Source organism: Saccostrea echinata, unplaced genomic scaffold (genome assembly GCF_033153115.1).
Source record: "Saccostrea echinata isolate AGI-Se365-2 ecotype Australia unplaced genomic scaffold, CSIRO_AGI_Sech_v1 ptg000020l, whole genome shotgun sequence".
In the NCBI taxonomy this organism is placed as follows: Eukaryota; Metazoa; Mollusca; class Bivalvia; order Ostreida; family Ostreidae; genus Saccostrea; species Saccostrea echinata.
Genome location: NW_026889769.1, coordinates 8132571 through 8151315, shown reverse-complemented (window position 1 = coordinate 8151315; position 18745 = coordinate 8132571). Strand labels below are relative to the sequence as shown.

Sequence of the window (18745 nt, the reverse complement as noted above, 5' to 3'; positions counted from 1 at the left end):
GGCATTATTAGTGAGGGTTTTGAGATGATAGCTTAAATTAACGTAGGTCGCGGGTTTGCTGACGTCATTAAAACTGGGTACGCAATTTATATGATTTGGGCGACTTTCTTGTGCACATCTGACTATGACGTCACAATGTAAAAGAAATCTGTGATGATTTTTGTTTTATTAAATTCTTCAGTATATCATTATTTAGCTATAACTTTTCTTGGAAGTTTAGTGTTATATTATTTAAGCAACAACTTATCACAAATAATGAAGGCTTTTTAGGATTTGTATAGTCGATACAATACTTAGATAAAACTTTTGTTGGAATTGGTAATTTAGTGAAGAAGGTTTATTCGAATGATCGACACTGGAAATATTAAAAAAAGTTTAATTATTTGTTATCAATCGCATCTTCTCAGGCCTTTCCTGCAATCTTGGAAAAACAAGTGGTTGTTTTTCAGCTTGTCGGAAAGGCCAAAGAAATTGAGATTGATTTATTTTCACTTGGTATCGCGAAACGATATGGACACAAGGTTTAACTGACCTTCATTTTCTTAGATCGTATTTGAATTATCAGTTTGTTTTATTAAGAAAGAAGCCATTATCTAAAAAAAAAAAATCGCAAATACACCTGTTACATCAAAAGATTAAATTTTATTTTTATACAGTTTTTTTAAAAAATATATAGATGTACAAGTTTATCATAAATTAAATACTGCTAAGGTACGATGAAACATTAAGACAATTTTTTAGCGACACTGACCTCTGTTAGGAGACAACTATTTGATTCTGAGGGAGAGGTGGGGGGGGGGGGGGGAAATTTTACCAAGTCAGACTGTTTACTTTCATGTCGGTGAAGGACAGATTATTTATTTCCCAAAAAAAGAAGGACAGATTATTTATTTCTTCTTCACTGAAAAAAGTCTGACAAGAACAAAATAAAAAAAAAAAGAAAAAAAAGAAAGAAAAACAACAAAGTTGAAAACTCCAGGAGGGGGGGGGGGGGTTAGAACTAGTCTTGGACAGATTATTTATTTTCTTGCCCAGTCGAGGACAGGTTATTTATTTTCAACATTTTCGAGGACAGATTATTTATTTCCAAAATCTGTAAGCCTCCCCCCTGAAATGATCATCCCCTAAGCAACAGCTTGCAATGCTGTAACCTACAGATTTTATTCGCTACTTTGCTTTCCATGTCCAACAAGTAGAATTAATGTTATAAAAAAAACTGGCTGTTGATTATGTCAATAAAATTAATTTTTAAATCCTTGTCCCATTTACCCCTCTGAAAATGTGGTATGTAAAAATAAATATTTTGTTTAAATATATACTGAAAATATATTGTATTTAGCCGGGACGATATGTGGCAGAAATTCGTAGATTTGAGTGCCTTGCTGAATGGTCAAAATAAAAAATTTTATATACTTGAATTACTTGAATTAAAGGATACCGTTTTCTGCCAGCACGCTTGATAAGAAAAATACACAGCCAAATGTAAGGATACGTTTAATCAACGAAAAAAAGCAAAACAAACAGAAAACAATACATAAAGAAAGTAAATTGGAAGAAAGAAACTAAAGGATTGATTGTTGTTTTACGTCCCTTGCGAGAATTTTCACTAATACAAGACGTATAAAAACCCTAATCTGAAGAGAAACATGCATTGATATAAAATTATTATGATATGATTCACAGGTCACTTGAAAGCAGATAGACGTGAATTTCTTTTTTATAAAAATTATTTTAGCTTATTTTTCTGCACTGAATACCGGATAGCTATTCACAACATCAAGCATGATGTCGCGATATTTTATGACGTCATTCTTAAAAATGTTACATTTTGCGATATAAAAGCAATTATCCACATTTAAATTATGCGAAAACTAACCCAAAGACTTATTAATTTTTTCACATTGATTTATTTCAAATTAATTCTTTGTTAAAATACCAAAGGGAAAACAATTTCGCCTGCACCATTTAAAAGTTATTGATATTTTTTTAAACAAAATCTTGCCTCAAAATGAGCCGAAAATGACGTTTTTCTTATATAATTCAATAGAATAACGTTGAAAATGTAACAACAACAATGGCATGTTTGGGATTTAATTACACAAAAACGATGCAGACAAATTTTATAAAATTTTCAGAGAATATAAAACGAAGGTAGAGGATTCATAAAACTAATTTTCATGGTATGTTTTCGGACACTTTTAAATGGCCTGCAAACCCGCAACCTACGTTAAACATCACTAACAATTTATTCCATATTGGTCGTTAAAGATATCTTTCTTGACATTATAAAATCGCTAAAATTATTTCTCGCTAAAAATATATATACCAATTTTTTTTGGAATAAATCGCAAAATTAGCATCTTGCTAAAGATTTCACTTATACAGTAATTTAAAACTATCAGGCTTTAATCATCAAAAATTTATAATTAAATTAAATATAGTTTCCAAATCAAATTAAACATTTTCATGGAAGAATTTTTGCTATACTTTGAACATTTCTTTGTTTACTACACGTTATTATTTTTCTACCTTGGAGAGTGCCAGTTGTGTGGTCCTGGTTAGGGAGGTAGAAATAATTCCCTTGTCTCCGATTAAACTTTGTTCCTACTGAGTATCCACACCAGTTGTTACTCTCAAAGTCACAAGTTATGTTGAAAGCTGCAATAATTCACATCAATAAATACGGGTTATTGGTCAGATTTTGTATGGAAAAAAGGGATTAATCAGTGTTTTTTCTCATAACTGTTAAATGCTTTTCTCATTCATGAATATAACTGCATGCAGACTTTTCAAACTGGCCAATTGGTGGGTGTACATGTAACATAATTGATATTTTCTGCCGTTGGAAATTTTTGTGATTTGACCCCTTAAAGGTAGCAAATGAATTTCTGCATTTTTAATTTCTGCAGTTGCAGTAGATACATGTACCACAAAAATGTATCTACTGGATAGTCTAACTACCAGATGCTAAGGATTTGGTAGAACACTGTTTGACATATTTTTAGATTTAATGACATTGACCTTATTTGCAGTGTAGTATAACTGAAACCAAGCTCTACTATCTTTAAGTTAGTCTTCGGGAATTATTTTCAAACCACTTATTTCATACCTCAGTCTAAGATAATGTTAGCAGATATGAAAACGCATTAAATCAGGCTGACATATGTACCACTTATGTTTGGAGATAAAACATGATGCAAGTAGTGTACATAATATTAATAGAATATTTGACTACTATTTCAGGAAAATTTTGTGATTGTAATTTTGTCCAATCTGCAAATTTCCACAAAATATGGACAACCACAGAAAATACCCTTATACAGTAGATGTTACTTACGACACCCTGTTTCATCTTCTCCAGACGGGCAGTCCACTTTACGATCACACTTGAGTGAATTAGGTAGACAAGTGGTGGTGCCGCAGGCAAACATATAAGGAGGACAATCTATAATAAAACAGGTCCATGTTAATCACACTATAGGTAATACTTTATATTAATATACATAATAATCACATACCAAGAGTTTGAAACTAAAGTGAAAGTGGAAGAATTTCATTCTCATTGAAATAATTCTGAAATTGCCATGTAAAGTCATCATCAGTATTAACAGATGGACCTTACCAATTGCTGGACAAGCCCCTGCTGTGATTGATACATCATCCAACCCTGCATATTTATTTTCATACGTATATGTTCCTGGCCAGTAAAACCGTAAAGTCAATGTTCCAGCTTCCACGGGTATCTACAATATCAAGACAAGTTTATCGATGCTCAAAAATAGCTAATGCAGTCAGAATAAAAGATTGAATTCATAATTATTTTTTATTTGTATAAAATTATTTTGATACCTGATATGGCCTCCATATTGTGCTCTCATTAATGAAGGAAAGGAGAAATTGTGAGTAATTTCCCACCCACAGGTTTCTGTTTCCAAAGGTGTAGAACTTTAGACAAGAATTGACTGTAACATTCTCTATGGGAGCATTTAGATAAACAGGTGTCGTGTAACTGGTCACAAATCCCAAGAAATGACCTGTACAAAATATCTATTATTAACAAATATCAACACAAGATGCACTGAATTTTTTAGAAAACTTGAAATCAAAACTAAACATTGAATTATAAATGTACAGTGTTTTGATTCACAATTTTCATACAATGCTAAATATTCTCAGATTTGTTGGGTTATTTGCAAACTTCTGAGATAAATACAACTTAAAAAGCTCAATATTCTACAGTACAATGATTTTTATTCCAATGATTCGTGTAATATGAAATGACAGCATCCTAACAACCAGTCGTATTTAAAAACTCACAAAACCCGACACTTTTAGTGATGCATCTTGTTAATAGCTTACTGGTATGTATCACAACTAATCTAAGAGTGTTTCAGCACTCTAAAAAATGCTTATGATTTTATAAAACATTGTCAAATTCATCAGTCTTTGGTTTACCCAAACTAAATGAAATCAGCAAATCTTGCTGAAGCTTTTCTGGAAACGTTCAAGTTCCGAGGTTGAGGGAGCCGTTTTTCATAGTTCTAGCATGGAACAATCTTCAGAAACCCCCACTATATGCCATGGAAGTATTACAATCATTCCCTTCTGAATTTGCACTGAAATCAATGCCGTCACAACCAAATTTAACCTTGACGCCTTAATCTGTTAACTCGACAGCCATATATGCAATTTTTAACTACCAATAAGTCAAAAGTCTGGATCATCTTGATGATCCTGATCTTGATGTATGTCAAACATTTTACTGAAGGAAGTATCTAAACTGCAGTGAAAATGTACTCAGGGATTCAGGATTTTTTTTTTGCACTGTACTGGTGCATGAGAGAAATTTTATTTTATTCTTTTGAGGATAAAAATGGATAATGTGCACTGTTAATTAAATGAGAAGTGGACGAGCCTGAGAACCAAGTTATTAATTTTTTAAGGCCTTACATACCTAGTGAATTGCTGTTTGTATAAATAGCCTGTTTAGTGTGATCATGCAGTATTATCATTACATACCTAGTGAACTGCTGTTTGTAGAAGTAGCCCGTTTAGTGTGGTCAGTGATGACCACTCCGTCCACACTTAGAGTCTGATACCACATGACTGGGGTTGCTGAGGAACCATTGATATAGCCACAGTGATAAGAATCCTCAAAGTCACATGATACACTCCGTGCTAAAAGAAAAAGTCACATGATACACTCCGTGCTAAAAGAAAAAGTCACATGATACACTCCATGCTAAACAGAAAGAGTTGCATGATACACTCTTTACACAGACAAGTCTCATGATACACTTTGTGTTACAGAGAAAAAAGTCATGATACATTCTGACTACACTGATGACGGTCACTTGATACACTCTGTACTATACAAAAGTCACATGATACACTCCGAACTATACAAATGTCACATGATACACTCTGTACTATACAAAAGTCACATGATACATAAGTGCTTTATACAGACAAAAGTATTATGGTACAATCAATACTATATAGACAATAGTCAAACGATACATTCTGCACTACACCCCAAAATCGTGATACACTCAAACTATACCAACAAAAGCCACACATATATTCTGTACTATTCAAAAGTAATATGATTGATTAATCATTAATTATGCTAAAATGAGACCCCCCCCCCCCCCCCCCCCAAATTAGCAATAATATCAGGAAACCTTTTCACAAAATATCTTACAAGACAAACATTTTGAAATTCTCCAAAATACATGTATCTATATCTTAGCTTTAGTAGGTTCCTATATAATCTTATACAGTTGAACTTTGATATCTCAACACTGATATCTCAAATACAATGGATATGTTGAAGTAATTTGGAAGTCCCAATCATTTATTCTTTCAGTATTTGAACCCGATATTTCAAATCCTTGAATATTTCTAAGTTTTTCTCGGTCCCATTGAGTTCGAGATAACAAGGTTTGACTGTATTTATACAAGTACATTAAAATTTATTGTTCATAATCCTTTAGACAAAATTAATTTCATATTAACAAAGAAATTACAGCATTGTCAGATTTTAATCTTAGTCATAAGATTTTTTTGAAAAGGGCTACTGATCTTAATAAATACAAAACTTAAATATTAGTTACACACGTCAACACATTCTAAAATGATAAATGGGCAGAAAATTTGAACACAATGTTAAACATAATTATATATACTCACAACACAGTAGCGTTTCATCTTCTTCATTTAGACATTGAGGAATTTTGTCACACACATAATCATTTGAAATACATTGATCTGAGCAGGAGAACAAATCAGAAGGACACTCTAAAATCAGAAACAAAATTACACTAAAAATATTGCTTCATCAAAGGATGGAATTGTAAATCAGAAAAGTTGTGTTGATATTTCTTTTCTAATTCTAGCAAATTTTTGCTGAATTTTTAATACAATATCAATCGATTAATTAAATCAGCAAAAGCAAAATATTAAAATATTTTCAATCACAATCAAGGTTTTCAAATTGAAGGAAAATTAAATTTGGGTAATATTTCAATTTCCAGGATAGTACTGTAAACCAACTATTATTCGTGACAAATTTTGAATTTGTAATTTGTCACTTTGAAATCCACCCAAGTCAACTTATTTTTGCAATTGAGGAATTACATTCATAAATACACAATGAAATAAATAGTTCATGGCAAGAAATAATCGCAAGAAAAAGAGGTTCGTGGACATTTTTCACATGTGAGTAAAAGTTGGTTTGCAGTAATTCATACATAAAAATTTTAAATACACTAAGAATTGGCATAAGAAATGCTCTTTGTGTACCTGAAAGAAATCTACAATGATTTACTGAAGACTCTATGGTCCTGTACTTTTTGAAAATAGCTAATTCCAGATGGAGAGGTAAAAGGTCAAACAGGAGTAAAAAATAGATTTAAGAAGCAAAAATATTTTAGCAACTAGCAAATTTAGCAATTTTATCCTAAAAAGTTGGCATTTAATATTTAGTTTATTAATTTATAGAATTTTTAGAAATAACTCTATTTTTTTTAACAGTATTAACTTTATAATTGAATTATTTGCAACATTCACTTTTTACCTTTGTCAAGACCATCAGCAATAGGCCAAAATTATATGGTTGTTAAAATTTTCTGTTATGCAGGAACAAGTTCAATGCAATAAACAGCTTCTGACCCTCTAGATCAGGAGAGATAAATATTAATTTTACAAACCTAGTGGTGGACAACTTCCAGTGAGCACTGTAACATTATCAACAGCTACAAAGCTCCCGTCTCCTGCCTCACCCAGGAAAGCTATGCGGAAATTCCCTGACAGGAGATCAAATTGAAATTGCCCATTGTACCAAAAGCCATTAGTGCTCTGGTTCACATTCCACATTTTTCTTATTCTGCCTTGGTCTGTTTCCTCCCAAAGCTGAATGGCCAGGCGTGACCTGTTTGTTCCTCCTTGGTGAGCAAAGTATTCAAAGTGAACACAACTCATGCCACCAGGGTGTGTCAATCTTGGGGACAACATGACGGAAGAGTTAGATGAACTCATGATGTAGCTTCCTGTGAAATGAAACAAATCTAGAGATGCATGGTACATAAATGTTTTCAAACAGTGTTCAAAATGAGATTTACAGGTTATGAAGCTAAAGATGGAAACCTGTAACTTTACTATATTTTTTTTTTTTTAATTTTGCTTGATTTATGTAAGTATCATCCTGTATGGATAGAGAGAAATCATCATTCATTTGTACAAGTAAAATAGTATGTAATTCAATGTGATTTAATGCTAATCATATGCAACTTTAAAAAAAATGTATATTGCAGACTGTTGAGTAGCTGTTACATGTATTTACTGGTATACACCACTGTGGATCAAGAAGAAATATGGTCTTACTTGTCAGCTAACTATACAAGAGGCCCAAGGGCCTTAACGGTCACATGAGTACAATACAACAATTTAGAGGATCCATAGAGTATTAAAATGAAATGAAAGGTGAAGCTTTGTTGCCCAAAAGCAAGAAAAATAGGGTGATCAGGATCAACAAAATAATTAGTCTACTATTCATTAACAGTTCATAAATTAGATTCTAATCTGTTCCCCATTTATCACTATCACCATACAGTATATTAACAAACTATCAGTGCTTTTGTACTATTTTAATTACTTGTTGTAATCTCTTACATTGGCCTCTCTTGGTCTTTGATGAACATTTAATAAGACAAGTTATTTTTGTTTCATTTTTATTTATCTATTACTTACAAGTCCACATGATCATTAAAACTATGAAAATACTTTTTGTATTATACAATAAAAATTCTTGCATAACTCTCTTATTCTATTAATTTTTCAAGTACATTATTTACAATGATTAATTATCAAAAGTTAACGGCAAAGGGGAATAACTCCTCTCAGTAGAATGCAAATTACTTGAGCCCTGGCTAGGACCAGAACACTTGACCAAATGGTCCAGATGTTCAAAAATCTGGTAAAAATACCCTTCCTTATTACAACTTTTACACTTTTTGCCTCTGATATGCCCAAGTGCAGAGAAGATTTTTAAAGAAATAATGCCTTTTCACTACAGATTCACTATAATATCAATAGAGCCCCCCCCCCCCCCCCTTCACCACCGAGAAACACCAGAGCCTCTCACCCTGGGACCAGAAGTTTCAAGTTTGCTCATCATAAGTAATCACTTTGTTTAACTGCTTAACATTAAGGAGCAGACAGGATTATTTAATAGAATTAATGCATTTTCACTACATTATCAACAGCCCCACCCTTATACCAGCACATCTGACCCAGGGGTCATGCAATTCACTACTCTGGAAGAAGCACTCTTGCTCATCATAACTACATGTATATACTTAGCTTCTTTGCTTTTTAACCAGAAGCAGAAAAGAATATTTTCAAAGAAATTTTGATTTTTCACTATATAATCAATAGAGCCCCCCCCCCCCCAACTTTTGACCAGAACCCTTGACCCTGGGCAGACTTGTCGAAATTTTGAAATCACTGTCAGACATTTGGTCTGACAAAGTCAAATGTTCTGTCGGACCGGATGAAATTTTGTCAGACCAGATACATGTATCTTATTTTGACGCTGAGAAAGGAAAATAAATAACAGTACCAAAATGCCCTTTAATATTTTCAACAGCCTTCAATCTCACAAGTTTCTTTTCTTAGGATAGAGAGTCTTTAATAAGAGACATAAATAACATATTTTATGTCTTTCCTGTAACAATTTAAATTGACCATCGCCACTACGCCGCGCACACGGCCAACTCTCTTGTGTTTGTGACCTTCAGTTGTGCATCCCGATCCCGACCTTTTTTTAAATTTGCTTCACGCTCGATTTTTTCAAACGGTCATTAGGACCGGCGTTTTCTTAAAAGTTATCAGTCCAGACAAATTTTTACCGGCCTTGCCGACAGGACCGACAGATTTCGACAAGTCTGCCTGGGGCCATGAAATTCACAATTTTAGAAGAGGCATCCTTGCATATCATAACAATGTACTTAGTTTGTTTAAATAGTACCCAGGGGCAGAGAAGAAGATTTTCAAAGAAATAATTCACCTTCACTGTAGGAGCTATATAGCCCCACCCTTGCACAAGAACCCCTGTCCCTGGGGCCATGAATTTCACAATTTTGGAAGAGGTGTCCTTGCTTATCATAACAATGTACTTAGTTTGTTAAATAATACCCAGAAGCAGAGAAGATTTTTAAAGCATTAATGCATTTTCACTATATAATAAATAGAGCCCGCCCTAACATCAGAACCCCTGACCCAGGGGCCATGAAATTCACAATTTTGGTAGAGTTACTCTTGCTTATCATAACTATGTATTTAATTTGTTTAAATAATACCCAGGAGTAGAGAAGAAGATTTTCAAAGAAATAATGCACTTTCACTATATGATCTATATAGCCCCCCCCCACCCCCCCCCAGCACCAGAACCCCTTACCCTGGGGCTATGAATTTCACAATTTTGGTAGAGTCACTCTTGCTTATCATAACTATGTATTTAATTTGTTTCAATAATACCAAGGAGTAGAGAAGAAGATTTTTAAAGAAATAATGCACTTTCACTAGATGATCTATATACCCCCCCCCCCCCACACCAGCACCAGAACCCCTGACCCTGGGGCCATGAATTTCACAATTTTGGTAGAGTCACCCTTGCTGATCATAATTCTGTATCTAATTTGTTTAAATAATACCCAGGAGTAGAGAAGAAGATTTTCAAAGAAATAATGCACTTTCACTATACGATCTACATAGCCCCACCCTAGCACCAGAACCCCTGACCCTGGGGCCATGAATTTCACAATTTTGGTAGAGTCACCCTTGCTTATCATAACTATGTATTCAATTTGTTTCAATAATACCCAGGAGTAGAGAAGAAGATTTTCAAAGAAATAATGCACTTTCACTATATGATCTATATAGCCCCGCCCTAGCACCAGAACCCCTGACCCTGGGGCCATGAATTTCATAATTTTGGTAGAGGGCTCAATGATTATTACAATCACATCAACAGTTTGACTGCTTGATGTCCAGGAGTAAAGAAGAAGATTTTTAAAGATTGCATTAATTTTGATGGTTTTAGCCCCACCCCTCAGGCCCCAGGGGGGCAGGGACCATGAAATTCACAAATTTTGTTCCCCTTCACACATAGATGCCATATGCAAAAATTGGCTGAAATTGGTGCAGGGGTTGCAGAGAAGAAGCTGAAAATGTTCAAATGTTAACACACGACGCACAACGCACGACGGACGAAAACAGATAGCGATAGGTCACCTGAGTGACTCAGGTGACCTAAAAATGCAGTTTACACAAACAATGTATCCCTCTTTAAAACCATCTTCCAACTCTGTTTTCATTACCTCTCTTATTGGTTGAAGAAGATGGGTAGCTGGTATCTGTATATTTGACCCTTGTCCATGGTGCAACACTCTGATTCATGTAGCCACAGAGGAAGTCATCTTCAAAATTACAACTTACTGACGTATCTATTTAACAAAAATAAGGTTTTAACTGGACAATTTTTGAATAAACTACTTTTTGTAAATTTGATGTTTGTACAAAGTTAAAGAATATATCTAAAGGAGTTAGCGAGATTCTAGTTCCCTGAGGCCAAGATTATTTCCCAAGGTGAAAGGGAACTGGAATTTTGCTGACTCCCTCAATGTATAACTATTTAAGTTTATTATGCTGACACAAAAGTAAAATCTACAGGATTAAACATAACTGGGAACTAAGCTCTTGAACTTGGGATTAGCTCACTTGTCTAACCCACAGCAAAATGGGGATTAGTCCATTCACAGTGAATTCTTGGGAATTATTTATATCTAATTTTATATAGGGAAAAACCAGTAAACATATAATACCGGTAATTATGACTGATGAACAAAGAATAAGCATGATTTTAAAAATTACAGTAATTACAATTAAAATATCCAGAAGTTTTGGTCACAAAACTCATTTAGGCTATATCATTATGTGAAACGGAATATGAAGTGCTAATAATTTATCCAAGTACCTGGACAAGCAGCATTAGTTATCACAATATCATCTAATGCCATGTCAGATCTATGTCCACTGCCTTTCTGGGCAACAAAATATAGTTCAAAACGGGAAGAAACTGGAATTGTGACACATTCCTGTCAAAAGAATGTGGAAAAACTTTGATTTCCTTTAATCTAGAATGCAAACAAAAGTTCACTTTGATGCCTGGTATCTACGTATAAGTATGCATTTTCTTAAATTTATAGACCAGATAATCTCACAGTGAAGACCCAATTTCATTTTCCATATACATGTCTGTCCCACAATATAACTCTTTGCATTAAATATCAAAATACATAAGTACTCTTGGTTTCAAACCAGGTTCCATCAATAGAAATTTTTTTTCCCCAATCTTTCTTTTCAAAATAAAAATTTTCATCACCCACTACATTTTCCTAGATGTAGAAACATTCACCTTGTGCCAATACTGCCATTGATTGCCCGTTATGGACCACAGCTGGGTGATGACACCTCTACTGATAGCTCGGCTCAGGACCGACAGTACACCTATCTGGTCCCCATACATGTGGAACTTAAACTGTAGACTGGAGGTCTGAGTTGTCTCTAGGGATGGGAACCAGAGGAAGCTCTCATCTCCAGGCATTCCATCAGAGGCCTCCACAAACAGGTAATGACCTAATCAAATATACACAAACAACATTTAAAAAAGATTCAATCTGAAGGAATGGTTATCTATATTTAGTTAGGCCAAGTCTCAAAGCAATTGAATGTTCAGTAAGATCCACAAGTATCATGAAGTTCATCAATATTATAGGCCTTCGACATCTTAAACAAGGTAGTTGGATGCATTATCCATGCAAGTCTCAGATACAGATTGGATATACATGTATACTTACCTGTTTAAAAAAATATATATATATGGCAAATTATGAATCATTTGCAACATCTGAAGGAGTGAAGCTGCATCCTTAAATGCAACCTTCGATGAAGATAAGGTCAAAGCAGGCCTTAGAGATCAATTACTATGGAACACAAAACTTTTACCGGGCACATGTTTGGAAAGAATAGCCAAAATGCAGAATCAGAAGCAAGTCTAGTAGTGTGCGTAGCTAGATACATGTACATTCTCCAATTTGGTTTGGATAGGGCTTAAGTTTACATGGGAATAGACCTGCTGCAAAAACTTTTGCTTTGGATGCCAAAGCCAATGGTACAGCATATGCTCATTTCTACTTCCTTAAGGTGAGCTGATGGCATATATTAGAATTTCCTTGACAGATAATGTTTGTGTGATCATCATAATTTAAAGAATTTCTTAATGTTACAGAAAACAAACACCATAAGAATTTTCATCATACCTGATGGATTACCATTTCCATCAGTAAATGGTCCAGTGTTAGAGGAGGGAGTTTCACCTGAACCCCTGGCCCACTGGAACTTAGAGCCCTTGGTACAGTTGGACTGGTACCGACACAAGTCTGGATTTTCTACATCACACATCAAATCCACTAATGGGTCTGAAAAACATCAAACACTAGACATTGTTCATCTTGTATATCAACTGCATAAAGGAGTAAATACATGTATGTGATAAATTGTGTATTTTATTATATGATTGAATAATTTCTATCTCTCTGATTGGCTGAGATCCAACAACATAGAAAAAAATACTACGTTATATTCACCTGCACGTGACCTTCCAGGTGAATATAAGGATTTATTTTCTCTACATTGGTCTAAAAATAGATTGGGAAATTCCAAATTGATACAAATAGTTCTGGAAAGCTATTTCACTTGCTACTGACTTCCACTCAGGTGAACATAACATTAGGGAATATATAATTTTGGGGTGGGGTGGTTGTGAGGGGTGGGGGTTGGGTGCAGGCAACCTCCCCCCTCCTCCTCCCCAACATTTTTTTTTCTGAACATAAGTTTTGGCTTTTAATTTAGACTAAAAACATTCATTGAAAGACTTGTTCCCCACTAATGGACCTTAATCCCCCACCCCAACCCTAAAACAAAATTTGAAGTCAAAAGAATTCTCTTATCAAAGGGGCTATAATCAAAGATTTTTTCAGCTGTCATTTTTCCCTGATAATGCTGGTCCCAGCTGGTGCACATCAACAAATTTTACCCTAAATGCGGGTGATTTAATCGAAATATTTACAAATCGGGGGCACATAAAAATTAAATGGAAATATGAAAAGGAAGAAGAAAGTGTAACAAATTTATTGACGTATGCATATTCCATGTGTTCTTATGCTTTAGATAAATAATCAGGCGAAGTTCAAGCGAGGTGAGGCAGACGACGAGAAAAGAGTTGCAAACCTTCTCTCTTTTTATGTATCAGTTGAAAACGATATATTTAAAAACAGCTTATAGAAACAAAAAAATTACATTATCGATAAAATATAGTGCATATTAGAATACAAAAATAGGAAAAAGGTGACTCGACCCCAGATTTAAAAAGAAAAAGAAATGGAAAAGGGGGGGGGGGGGGTTGTGGGTTGTCCATACCCCAAGTGCCTGTGATATCAATTACAGATTTTTGACACTTGGGATAAATAACGCAAATTTTTATTTTCCAAAATTCTTTGCTTAAATACTGTCTCTCTAACTGAAGAAGTGATATCTGTTAAGTTTTACAACTTCATGTTTGACCAAGCCAAATAATTTGTGAAAAGTGGAAAAATGCAACTTTACAATTCAGTCTAAATTTTAAAAAGTTTTAGTGTATGAAGTTTTATTCCTGTAAAATTTCTTAGAACATTTTCAGGAGTCTATTGTTACATTTTACACAATAAAAATTTCAAAATTCATCAAGAGAAATATTGAAAATAAAACAAATTAACTCTTCTGTTTGGGATATAAGGAAATTTGTTTGTTGTATGTATCTTTAAAATACACTTTATCAGTGCCCTTTATCAACTGATTTGTTAATGATAATGTATTTTTCTTAGAAATAAATTACAGGTGACTCTCGATGGCTCGAACTCCGATCTCTCGAAGTTCTCGATCGCTCGAAGTGAACCTCCGGTTCCGTTTTTTCCTCTACATAACTAAGCAAATTTACTCCTGATCTCTCGAAGGCCTCTATCTCTCGAACCAAGACCTGGGTCCCGTTACACATATTTCATTGTTTTTTACTCTCTATCTCTCGAAGTTTTGATTGCGCATGTATACACGTCAATCAAGCATAAAATTAATTCAGCTTGGACTTACCTGGAACGGTGAACGCCTAGGGCTGGGATGGACATGTTATATTGGGTGTTTAAATAGATGATACTACACATGTGAGTCGTCTGAGTGTTGATATAATTAATTGGTAAATTATAAACAAATTGCTTCACAACTTATTTCGACTGGACGAGCAATAATTTTGAGAAAATAATTTAGGGACGTGTCAGTAATTTTCCATAGATTATGAACTTAAATATTATAAAAGTCTACACAATCCCAGTTTGGCAAACATTTCACAAGATATTCTATATCAAGAATTGTATACCAATTACTAGCAATTGTGTGAAGGACCGATCAAACTGCGCCCGGGGGATAGCCAAATCGACAATTGCTATTCAGGATTCATGTAATCATGAAATGAGAACAAACTAGAAAACTGACCAGTCAGCAAGGGCCCCGCCGAGGGGTAGAAATGTAAGGGTGCAGCTTACAGAATGAGAATTTTAATTAATTACAAAAATTTAAAAATATATGAAGGAGAATATGCAATATCAACTGTATTTATAAAATTTCAAGATAATTCCTAAATATCCAACAACCTGTAAAGAGTATCCCTGTATTTACATACCGGTAAGGCAGTAAAAAACATATCTATATTAACTCAATTAAATGTATATTTAAACAAGAATAAAGCATATGTTTTATAAAATGCCAGCCTTCAGTGAATACAAATATCACCCAGACTTGACCTTAACTTCAAAACAAACATCAGTTGCAGACAAAGGTTAATTTATCTTAAAATGACAAATAAAGATAGGCCTAGAAAATTTTCTGCCCCAGTCAAGATAATTAATCCCAAGGGATTAATTGTACTGCTCTCTCATCCTTTTCTTCCAAGTTTACAATAAGAACTCTTTCAGTAATGATAGAATGAGTTTATTATTGGACTACCCGTTAAAATTAATAGTATTCTTGAATTTACATACGGCAGACCAAAAAAATAAATGAATAAATAAATAAATAAAATAAATAAATAAAAACAAAAAATCAATAATTATCATTATCAATAATTATCAATAAATTCATAACTCATTGTATATTTTACCAAAATAAAGTATGAACATTATTTAAATCCACATATCAGAGAATGTAAACATCATCCAGAATTGACCTTAACTTCAAAACAAACTTCATTTGCAGACAGAGGTGTTAATTAATCTCAATTTGACAGCAGCAGATAATGCTTTGGATTTTCTTCAAGAGGAAAGTTAATTAATCCCATGGGACTAGTTGCAGCTTTCATAGTTTACAATGGGAACATTCTCAGCAGTTATCTCTCTTTGCTCTGGCATTCATTCTAATGTAAAGTTGCGGAATCTACCCCACCACCCCAGCTCCAAACTGGATGACATAGAGAACCAAACTTAGCATCAAAATATGTCTTACTGCCTCTTCAACCAACATACCAAATTTGAACTTAATTGGTCAACTACAAAAAAAGTTATTAGAAAAAAACAGAAAATTTGTGGACAGAAGAATGACAGACGGACTGACAGACAGACAGTGATTACTATAGGGCACCCGCAAATCCTTGTGGGGCCCTAATAAATACTGAAACTTAAATTAATCATTTTATTTATTCAAAATACGATCATTGTTGTTGAAATCAAGTGAATTACCTGTAAATTACAATTGAAAACATGTAATGACATTATCAACATATACTTCCAGTATGTATAATAGTAGAACAATGATGATCGGAACTGAAAAATCCAGATTTTATTCACTTTCTATCTCTCCAACCCCCCGATCTCTTGAACTTTTCTTACGGTCCCTTGAACTTCGAGAGATTGAGAGTCACCTGTATATTTTTCAACAAACAATACAGTAAAAGGCAACATCATCCTTATAACCTTGATTGTTTATTTTACATGTACTTTTAGACATTCAATCCAGTCATATAGATGCATTACTCGAAGTATATATATATATATATATATATATATATATATATATATATATATATATATATATATATATATATATATATACTTCAAGAAAATACTTCGAGATAACCGCGGATTCGAGATATCCAGGGTAAAATTCTTAAGGAATAAGTAGTTGGGACCTCAAAATTACTTCGACATATCCATGGTATTTGAGATATCTATGTTCAAGATACCGAAGTTCAACTGTATACATATTTTTTTGTGGTAACACAACTTACACATTTTTGTTGCGTTAAAATTTAAGAAAAACTTACATGGACAAGATCCTTCATCTGCCATGACAGAGTCGATTCCAAATGTAGCATTACATCCTAAGCCCTGATAGGCAGTAAAAGAGACTGATACATTGTCATTATTGCCCTGTATGTCTACACATGCCAGGTACCAGCGTGTTCCTTGATTACCAGCCTTTGAGAACACTTTCTTGGGGGTGGGGCTGGACTCTGAGTTGACATATACATTCAGAATCCCTATATCAGATCCACTCATGAGGTAGTAAAATGTTACATGCATGTCTGATGTGGTCTGAAACCTGGGTGTAGAGAGACTTGCAGTGGCACCTTCCCGGACAGGCATGGAGTTCACACAACTCTGTGTGTACATGTAGTGTCCTGAAAATGAATTAAAACAACAATCACCAGAGTACTCAGTCCTCAGTAATTATTCAATATTATAGTTTTAATATAAACAATAAGCTTCAGAGGATGTGGGTTTACCTGACTTGCCATATATAGGGTCTCCAAGAGGGGCACCACTGATAATGGTACTGCCCCATGACCAGTGGAATTGAGAAGTGCTTTGTTGCAAGGTATAATCACAAATCTTTGCAGACTCAAACCTACATGATGCAATGTCTACAGAAAACACAAAGAAACATTTACTGGTATGCCTTTAATTTTTGTTTGAATTGCTATGATAAGAAAGTAGTTAATCAAAATAAAATAGATCCTGCAATGAATTTGCATATAGTACCAGGTAAATTAAGTAACCAAGTATTCAAATATTTACTAGTTCATGTATATTTAAAATATAATCAGTGCAAATTAAACTTCTGTGAAACACTATGCAATAGTCCATTGTAAACAGATTTACTTACGTGGACACTTTTCCTTGGAGACATGAACTGTATCTATCTGCACATCTGCTAAAGCACTTGATCCACGAATGGCCTTGAACTCCAGCTGACCTAGAGCATTGTCCTTAAGTGGTGAGCACAGCCACTGCCAGGAATCCACTTCCTTACTTGTGGACCTCAACAACAATGAGGATGATTCTGCTTCACTTTGTCTGATCTGATTGTAAAAACAATTAGTGGTTATTGTATCAATCTGACTAATATACCAAAACTTGAACAGGTGGGCTACCAATTTTTAGATCACTACCAGCTTCTAAACAGTCCGCAAAACTGTGAATAAAACACCCTTTACAAAATTACCCTATATATCACAAACACACATATGGAGATGATACAGTGTGTGAAAATAATGACTGCATCTTATATGTGCCTCTACCTAGGAAACATAGTTCTGGTGGTGTTAGAATTACTATCTGAAGACATCTCTATTGATAGGAATTAATGTAAACTTTTTAAGTACTTTAAGTAGCTTCTCCCCCTCCACCACCATCCCCAATCTGATAAATCTGAGTAACTTCTAATCATGTCACCCATTTTAATTGAGAGTATGAATCCTTATAATCAAGGTATGCAGACAAAATCTGATTCTTACCTCTAGCATACTAGTGTCATTACAGACGCCATATGAAAACTTGTATAGAACTCTTAGGTTCTCTCCAGCTGTGGTATTCAGTGGGATTGTAAAGGTCGTAAAATCACCAGGTTCACCCTGACTGGCATCAGCAAGTAACACAGCCCCTGTTGATTGATTGCATTGGTAGAAACATTCAAACAATCTGAGAATGATGAGGACATCACTATGATCAAACAATCTGAGAATGATGAGGACATCACTATGATCAAACAATCTGAGAATGATTAGGACATCACTATAATCAAACAATCTGAGAATGATTAG

At 34.2% G+C, this 18745-nt stretch overlaps 1 protein-coding gene across 1 annotated transcript in view; it reads right to left on the bottom strand.

Annotated features, from left to right (window-relative positions):
- The window catches only part of LOC133189870 (uncharacterized), a 71076-nt gene that overhangs the window by 26566 nt on the left and 25765 nt on the right, over positions 1-18745 (bottom strand). The window contains exons 12-26 of the mRNA XM_061325265.1: positions 18440-18731; positions 17809-18004; positions 17429-17566; positions 16967-17323; positions 12882-13040; positions 11978-12198; positions 11537-11657; positions 10881-11006; positions 7212-7550; positions 6193-6300; positions 5020-5178; positions 3850-4034; positions 3623-3743; positions 3338-3445; positions 2530-2658 (exon numbers count right to left, since the gene is read on the bottom strand). Of these exons, the coding sequence (XP_061181249.1) occupies positions 2530-2658; positions 3338-3445; positions 3623-3743; positions 3850-4034; positions 5020-5178; positions 6193-6300; positions 7212-7550; positions 10881-11006; positions 11537-11657; positions 11978-12198; positions 12882-13040; positions 16967-17323; positions 17429-17566; positions 17809-18004; positions 18440-18731 (2759 nt within the window). The remainder of the gene's footprint in view (positions 1-2529; positions 2659-3337; positions 3446-3622; positions 3744-3849; positions 4035-5019; positions 5179-6192; positions 6301-7211; positions 7551-10880; positions 11007-11536; positions 11658-11977; positions 12199-12881; positions 13041-16966; positions 17324-17428; positions 17567-17808; positions 18005-18439; positions 18732-18745) is intronic.